The sequence below is a fragment of the Notothenia coriiceps genome, unplaced genomic scaffold, assembly GCF_000735185.1.
Source record: "Notothenia coriiceps isolate Sejong01 unplaced genomic scaffold, NC01 NC01_scaffold00011975, whole genome shotgun sequence".
Taxonomy (NCBI): Eukaryota; Metazoa; Chordata; class Actinopteri; order Perciformes; family Nototheniidae; genus Notothenia; species Notothenia coriiceps.
In genome coordinates, this window is record NW_011344676.1 from 14,577 (window position 1) to 23,476 (window position 8,900).

The 8,900-nt window shown below is 38.3% G+C and overlaps 1 protein-coding gene across 1 annotated transcript; it reads left to right on the forward strand.

Annotated features, from left to right (window-relative positions):
• Positions 1 to 201: 201 nt before the first annotated feature.
• On the forward strand, positions 202 to 8,670 carry LOC104947129 (tropomyosin alpha-3 chain-like). The gene is made up of 3 exons (XM_010773092.1): positions 202 to 408; positions 2,705 to 2,838; positions 8,502 to 8,670. The coding sequence occupies exons 1-3, from the start codon at positions 202 to 204 to the stop codon at positions 8,668 to 8,670; spliced, it is 510 nt and encodes a 169-aa protein (XP_010771394.1).
• Positions 8,671 to 8,900: the final 230 nt, after the last annotated feature.

Sequence of the window (8,900 nt, forward strand, 5' to 3'; positions counted from 1 at the left end):
GATGGATGGATGGATGGGTGGGTGGGTGGATGGATGGATGGATGGATGGATGGATGGATGGGTGGATGGATGGATGGATGGATGGATGGATGGATGGATGGATGGATGGATGGATGGATGGATGGGTGGATGGATGGATGGATGGATGGATGGATGGGTGGGTGGATGGATTGATGGATGGAACGTTATTTTGTGTAGAGAATGACAAACAGAAAAGTACTACAGTACAAAAAAGAATCTGTAATACGTTTGAACTGTGTGTTTAATCTCTCCTACCACCAGCATGAAGACGAAATCCTGCAAATGCAGAAGAAGCTGAAGGGGACGGAGGACGAGCTGGATAAATACTCTGAGGCTCTGAAGGATGCCCAGGAGAAGCTAGAGGTTGCCGACAAAAAGGCTGCCGATGTGAGTAAAACAATTCCATAATAATGCACCCCAGCTAGGTGACCAGGTGCCAACCAGACACATGTGGGACAAAGAGTGTATTTGTGTTGGATAATGTGGGAGATTTTACTGCAATGATAAGACCTAGTTTATATTTCAATATAATCTCTATCCAAACCTTAAAGATATACATTTCTATTGAAACCATAGCTTCCGAAGGAGTTTATATTTAGATCGGTATTTTACTTTATAAGCCAGGCATTTCTTGTGAGTTTCGTATGTAGTGTTGCTTAAAGTCCTATTCCCTTCCATGCACGACTGAAAAAAGCGGTGTTAGAGTGGAGGTACAGTAGTCGGTTGTTCACCTCGTCTGTTTCTGTGACGCACGGTAAACCTTTAAATATAACAGAAACCTTCTCACAGCCCCGGAGCCCTGAACTGAGCCCACGATAAAAGCTGTGATGCTGCCAGTGTAAACCTGGCCGGGCTGATTCACTGCTTCGCTGTTGCATTCCATTCCCATCATGCTCGGCGTGGACTCCTCACAGCTGTCGGGGGGGATTCAGAGCTCTATTTCGGCCGTGATGTCAGCCGGGCAACCTTGACTGCAGGCTTAACAATGGTCCAAGTCCATTTTAGGTATATCGTCCAGTCCTCCCGGGACACAGTATGTATTTAGTCTGTCTCCTTTTGTAGAGAGTGAATTATTACTTTCCAGAACTGCTCTACTTATAGAAATTAAAGTTCAGTTATATGTATCTGATGTTTTGTCGGATTACTACCACAAAATAAACATTTGGTACACTGCTTACAGCAATAAAAGCACAGACTTCTATGCTTATAACCAGTGGTGAGAAGTAACCAAGTACATCTACTAGTATTGTACAATTTTGAGCTAATTATACTTTACTTGAGTATTTCCATTTCATGCTACTTTATACTTCTATTCCACTACATTTAAAATGGAAATCATGTAATTTTACTAATAATTTATTTAACACTTTTAAGAAAATGCATCTCTTAAAATTAAACTAGTGGACTAACTCATTCTTAAAATAGTCTAATTATTAAAATGTTACAATCAGAGCAGTAAAATGCTTCTTGATGCACTCATACTAACTAGAAATGTCACAAATATAATAAATAATTATATACACACATATAAGGCACAATCATTACTTTGTATACTTTAAGAACCTGCTGATAATACTTTATTATTCTCATGTAAGATTTTGAATGCAGGACTGTTACTTATAATTAAATTTGTACAACAGTGTATTGGTACTGTTACTCAAGTAAAGCCTCTGAATACTTTTTCAACCACTGGTTATAACTATAGTTTCTTGAAGCAGCACCTATGGTGATCTACAATCTGAGAATAAAGGAAATGAAAACATTGCAGTCTGAAATCTGCCGACACTGTTCAGTTTCAGAGTCTTTGCTCAACAATGTCTCTCAGTCTTTATATAGAAGCCCAGCAGCTGTCAGCTGCATTGTTCTGCCTCCAGAGAAGGACTGGTACAAATACCATGTCAGGGCGTGGCATTATGTCAAGATGGATGTCAAGGGGCTTTTCTTTTTTTTTTAAATCAAGCGCACATTAAAATATATCAAATCAAACTTTATTGATATAGCACTTTTCATACACAAAGGTAACTCTAAGTGCTTCAAAAACCAACACATAGATAATTTACAAAATACAATACTATCTCCCCCTTCCCAGGTATAACCAGAATAACACAAAGCTTTTGATTGAAGAAAACCAACGCAGAACGGAAAAAAACTGGTTTCAAATCCAAATAATAAAAGTAAATGGTAAGGAATAAAATATGAATACAATCAGAATAAAATAAGAATAAAATGCAACCCAGTCAAGAGCCAATATGTTAATATGTTATCATTGGGATTTATTTAAAAAATAACATACATTAAGAGATTTCAAATCTTTAGTATTGACCTTGTTCCATTTAGCTGCGCTGCCCCCACCACTCTCAATGTCATTGCCATGGTAATGTTAATGTCAGGCAGTTACGTTTAACAAGTCAACTCCCCTATGAGGAGAATGCAAAAGCTTCCACACATACTTACGACCTTGGTGTCATGACTTTCTGATCTGCAGTCTAAAATTACAGGGTCATATTCAGCTTCTTAAAACCAGATATGCAGATCCTCGGCAAGCAACACATTTCCATAAGCTACACTGTGTGAACAAATCATATTCTGCTTTACATTGGCTTCAGAATACATATACAAATGAATATGCATTGGCATTAGCAACAGTGGTTTTCTATGATCCGTCCTGACCGTGTCTGCTCAGGCTGAAGCAGAGGTGGCCTCCCTGAACAGACGCATCCAGCTGGTGGAGGAGGAGCTGGACCGAGCTCAGGAGAGGCTGGCCACCGCTCTGCAGAAGCTGGAGGAGGCGGAGAAGGCTGCAGACGAGAGCGAGAGGTGAAACATGCTGTGATTTAAGATACAAATATATCCAGCCCCTTCAGGAGTCACAGCAGCAACGGAAATAAGGGTTACACATAGGATAGAACATCGTTTAACAGTATGAACAGTGGTGTAAAGTTACTAAGTAGATTTACTAAAGTACTTAGCTTGAGTACAGTTTTGAGATACTTGTACTTTACTTGAGTAGTTACATTTGATGCTGGATGAATGATGTGAAATATAATCAAGTGTTAAATCAGACTTTAGTTCCACCTGGAGTAAATCCACCAGCTACCCTGCAGTTTTCAAAGTCATTCAAACTAGCTGCACCTTTACCAGCTTTGAGAACACTTTCATGATCAATCATTATAAAACAAATCATATCTATTATTCTGAAATGCACAATGACTACTTTTACTGTCGCTACTTTCACTATATTTTGATGAGAATACTTTTCTACTTTTACTTGAGGAACATTTTGAATGCAGGACTTTTACTTGTAACATAGAATTCCACACTCTGGTACTTCTACTTTACTCCAAGTACAATATCTGAGTACTTCTACTTTACTCAACACAAGATCTGAGTACTCTACTTTTTACCTCCAAGTACAAGATCTGAGTACTTCTACTTTTTACTCAAGTCAAGATCTGAGGTACTTTTACCTCAAGTACAACATCTGACTACTTCTTCCACCTCTGGAGTTTGAATAAACACAACAACAATAATATGGGACAATACAGAGTAGCTGAGCTTACACATAGTCAGATATGTATTAATATAATATTAATAATACATATCTGTACATGTCTATGTGCAAGTCTTCTTACACTAACTAAACTACGAGACCTGATTAAGAATCTCACCACAGTCTGTGGAAGACTGCTTTTAATGACCGTGCTGACGGATGGTCCTGCACATACGGTGCAGCTGGTCAGGTCATGTGGCAGGCATAGATTTGGTTTAGCAGGATCAATAATGTTACAGCAGACCTTCAACAAATGTAAATGAACTAATTCATCAATCTATCAAAGAATGTGTTCCATGTTGTTTGAATTTGACTAAATAAATAGTAGCAACTTGACACACCACCCGAGAACATGTTCCTCAACAGACTAAGACTAGCCTACAACTAAATCATGTGCTATATTAATACTTTCTCGCATAGCATTAAGCTTACCTAATTTTGATATGTCTGCTGATAGCATTCATATATCAATGAATGTTCTTCTGCTACATACGGAGCAATTCACTATGCCACCATTGTTTAAGAAAGTTTTTTCAATTTTGAAAAGTTTGTACGATGCAAGAAAAACTAATTATTTGGTGTGCAGCAGGCATGAAGGTGATTGAGGAACAGGGCCAAAGATGGAAGAGAAGATGGAGCCTTCAAGGAGGATCCAACTGAAGGAGGCCAAACACATCGNCTGCTTTGCTGCCTCAGGGCCTGGACAGATTGCCATCATCGACGGAAAAATGAATTCTCAAGTTTATCAAGACATTTTGCTGGAGAACTTAAGGCCATCTGTCCACCAATTGAAGCTCAACAGAAGATGGGTGATGCAACAGGACAACGACCCAAAGCACAGAAGTAAATCAACAACAGAATGGCTTCAACAGAAGAAAATAGGCCTTCTGGAGTGGCCCAGTCAGAGTCCTGACCTCAACCCAATTGAGATGCTGTGGCATGACCTCAAGAGAGCGATTCACACCAGACATCCCAAGAATATTGCTGAACTGAAACAGTTTTGTAAAGAGGAATGGTCCAAAATTCCTCCTGACCGTTGTGCAGGTCTGATATGCAACTATAGGAAACGTTTGGTTGAGGTTATTGCTGCCAAAGGAGGGTCAACCAGTTATTAAATCCAAGGGTTTACATACTTTTCCCCCAGTTTCCACTGTGAATGTTTACATGGTGTGTTCAATAAAAACATAAAAACATATAATTGTTTGTGTGGTTTTAGCTTAAGCAGACTGTGTTTGTCTATTGTTGTGACTTAGATGAAGATCAGAACACATTTTATGACCAATTTGTGCAGAAATCCAGTTCCAAAGGGTTCACATACTTTTTCTTGCAACTGTAGGTCCTAACACGTAATTTAAGGTAAAACATGTTCCTCACTCAAACACTGTTACTGTGGAAGTAAATTGACATAAACATTTTGCTATGTGAGATTGAATGTGAGTGTTAACTAAACAACACACATTTCTGGACGTCAGCAAACCGTTTTATAATCTGCTTCCAATCTATTTACAAATCACCACCCCAAACATTGCCTCAGTATATTAGTATTCTTATCACAAACATGTTATGGTACTTTTGCCAACAACTTTAGAGATATTTTGACCCAACATCGGCAACCCAGTGGAGGCAAAATGAATTCCAGCTGCTGAGTCCTTATTATACATCCATGTTCAAAGCAGTTCAAACCATACATCCACATCCATGGTTCAAGCAGGTACGCCCAGCGTCAGCGTGATGACGTCACAGTGGCGCCAACATGTGTTAAAGATCCATTGAACCGGAAACAAGCTGTTATACTTTCAAAATAAAACCCAACATGTTTAAACTCAACACGTGTGCTAGGAGGGAGCGAGGTACCTTATATTTCCCTAAAATGTGATGCACATAAATTGAACAATTTGAACACAGAATAAAAGACATACAAAAGTGGTTGTGGTAAGTACAATTGCGTATTGTGTCATATTAAAATGTGTAGTCTCCTGAAGGAAGTCTGTCTATTGTTTTGAAAGTCTTCACCGGAAACCCATCGCGTCATCATGTCAATCTCACCGGCCCAGGCCCCGTGCAGACTTCCACACTGCTGGCGGCGCGTGTGGAACACTTTTCTTTCTTCTTCCCGTCCGATTATCCCTCAAATTATTTTATTACGTGTTTTTTTTGTATTTTAGTTGCCCCATTCAAACCAGGTTCATTGAGTGGACTGACAAATTCCTTTTCGGCTTTCAAATCCGGTGCTTGTTGGTAGTTTTTTTTGAAAAAGGTTTATCTTCCATCTCCTGCGCGCGGCGTGTGTTTCACGTGGAGACTCAGCAATTCATCTATCACTTTTTCCGGTTTACAGTATTTAGCATCTGAGAAAGCAAAAATGGCAACATTGATTTTAGAGGACGGGACCACCTTCAAAGGCCTTCTTTTTGGTGCAAATGTGTCAGTGAATGGAGAAGTTGGTAGGTCATTTTTTTAATGTATAACTTCATATATAGCTACCTAAAGCTAGCTCCTTCAAAAATGCACGTACGTAGTAGCTAACTTTAGGTCATGTGGGTTTGTTTACTTTTGGACATTTAATACCTCAATGTGCCACGACTGTCTTGGATCAGAGTTGCGCCAAACCCCCCTCTCCCCATTTACCAGTGGTGTAAAGAGTAACTAAGTACATTTACTTAAGTACTGTGGTTAAGTACACTTTTGAGGGACTTTACTTGAGTTACAATGTTCTGCTACTTCTCTACAATTTAAGAGGTACAAAGTGTACTATTACTCCACTGCATGTGTTTATTACCTTTAGTTACTTTGCAGATGTGGATGAATGATGTGAAATATAATCTTAAATCAGACTTTAGTTCCACCTGGAGTAAATCCACCAGCTACCCTGCAGTTTTCAAAGTCATTCAAACTAGCTGCACCTTTACCAGCTTTGAGAACACTTTGATGGTCAATCATTATAAAACATATCATATTATTCTGAAATGGACCAATCTGCACAATGACTACTTTTACTGTCGCTGCTTTCACTATATTTTGATGAGAATACTTTTCTACTTTTACTTGATGAACATTTTGAATGCAGAACTTTTACTGTAACAGAGTATTCCTACACTCTGGTACTTCTACTTTTACTCAAGTACAATATCTGAGTACTTCTACTTTTACTCAAGCACAAGATCTGAGTACTTCTACTTTTACTCAGACTGCCAAGGCACACAGGGGGATAGGAACTTTCCAACTCCCACTGAGCGTCAATTTAAAATGTTGAGTAAAGCTTACAAATAGTCATTTCCCATATTCTTGTAAATATCAAATACAGGTATAAAGCTATTAATTCAGTTTAAACATCCTTACACTTGATCTGTTTATTCTACCACCTTTGTATCTTTTTTCACCCAAGACAAATCATTAGGTATGAAGGAATGGTGTTGGCCTATGTTGAATCAAATAATCTCAAACGTGGAGAAAGCTGGCCAAATAAAGATGAGGCAAAGTTGATCCCTATAATAGGATGCCTTTGCTCCTATTTGGCGTGTGCTTGTGTCATGAGCAAGGCAGCATTACATTTAAATGGCCCTGTTTGGCGGGAGAATCTCTAAACGCATCAGAATGGATGTTACTCTTCTGGTACTTTAGTAGAGTCCTTAAAAACCAAGGGTGGAGAAGTACATAAGTCAAGTAGCAATACAACATGTAAATAATACTCGTGCAAGTGCAAGTCATGCATTCAATGTCAGTCAAGTAAAAGTACAAAAAGTAGTGGCATTCTTAAAATATAACAAAAGTACAAAAGTGTAAAATTTTTGCATATGGGCCCATATCAAGATCTAACATTTTTGTAATTATAATTAGTATTATTAATGTTTGCACTTGGTAAAGTGGGGATTATTTGCTGAAATACTGCTGGTAGCCTTAACCTTCACAAAATACATCAAGGTTTGTTGGTTGAATTTGTATTCTGGTATTATAAATACATGCCCTGANATATCATATCTATTATTCTGAAATGGACCAATCTGCACAATGACTACTTTTACTGTCTCTACTTTCACTATACTTTGATGAGAATACTTTTCTACTTTTACTTGAGTAATATTTTGAATGCAGGACTTTTACTTGTAACATAGAATTCCTACACTCTGGTACTTCTACTTTTACTCAAGTACAATATCTGAGTACTTCTACTTTTACTCAAGCACAAGATCTGAGTACTTCTACTTTTACTCAAGTACAAGATCTGAGTACTTCTACTTTTACTCAAGTACAAGATCTGAGTACTTTTACTCAAGTACAACATCTGACTACTTCTTCCACCTCTGAGTTTGAATAAACACAACAACAATAATATGGGACAATACAGAGTAGCTGAGCTTACACATATTCAGATATGTATTATTAATATTAATAATACATATCTGTACATGTCTATGTGCAAGTCTTACTTACTACTAACTAAACTACGAGACTGATTAAGAATCCACCACAGTCTGTGAAGACTGCTTTTAATGACCTGCTGACGGATGGTCCTGCACATACGGTGCAGCTGGTCAGGTCATGTGGCAGGCATAGATTGGTTTAGCAAGGGATCATAATGTTACAGCAGACTTCAACCAAATGTAAATGAACTAATTCATCAATCTATCAAAGAATGTGTTCCATGTTGTTTTGAATTGACAAATAAATAGTAGAACTTGACACACACTGAGTAACATGTTCCTCAACAGACTAAGACTAGGCCTACAACTAAATCAGGTGCTAATATTAATACTTTCTCGCATAGCATTAAAGCTTACCTAATTTTGATAGTCTGCTGATAGCATTCATATATCAATGAATGTTCTTCTGCTACATAGGAAGCAATTCATATGCACATTGTTTAAGAAAGTTTTTTCAATTTTGAAAAGTTTGTACGATGCAAGAAATAACTAATGATTTGTGTGTGCAGAGGCATGAAGGTGATTGAGAACAGGGCCCAAAAGGATGAAGAGAAGATGGAGCTTCAGGAGATCCAACTGAAGGAGGCCAAACACATCGCAGAGGAGGCCGACCGCAAGTATGAGGAGGTGAGTGTTCTGGGGGTTAGGGTTAGGGTTACTGCACAAGGTGGGGGCTGAGACACTTCAATGGTGACGCTTCTTCAGGAACCCAAAAAGTCATCATCTGAAAGGACTTTGTTTTACAGTATCAGTCATCGCATTTGATTTATATAGCCCAATATTACCATTAACACATTTGGCTTCAGGGGTCTTTACAGACTACCCAGCTAGAAATGTTTGGTTCTAAAAACATTCTGAGAATGTTACAGTCATTGTTCTTGGAAGGTTTTCAGCGGGAAGTTTTTGTT

What these genes read in the sequence shown, in the direction of transcription:
- LOC104947129 (XM_010773092.1), top strand. Translation starts at nt 202, where the DNA reads ATGACAAACAGAAAAGTACTACAGTACAAAAAAGAATCTGTAATACGT. An exon ending in CCGACAAAAAGGCTGCCGAT is followed by an intron (nt 409 to 2,704) that starts GTGAGTAAAACA and finishes GTGTCTGCTCAG; the next exon opens with GCTGAAGCAGAGGTGGCCTC. An exon ending in GCTGCAGACGAGAGCGAGAG is followed by an intron (nt 2,839 to 8,501) that starts GTGAAACATGCT and finishes TTGTGTGTGCAG; the next exon opens with AGGCATGAAGGTGATTGAGA.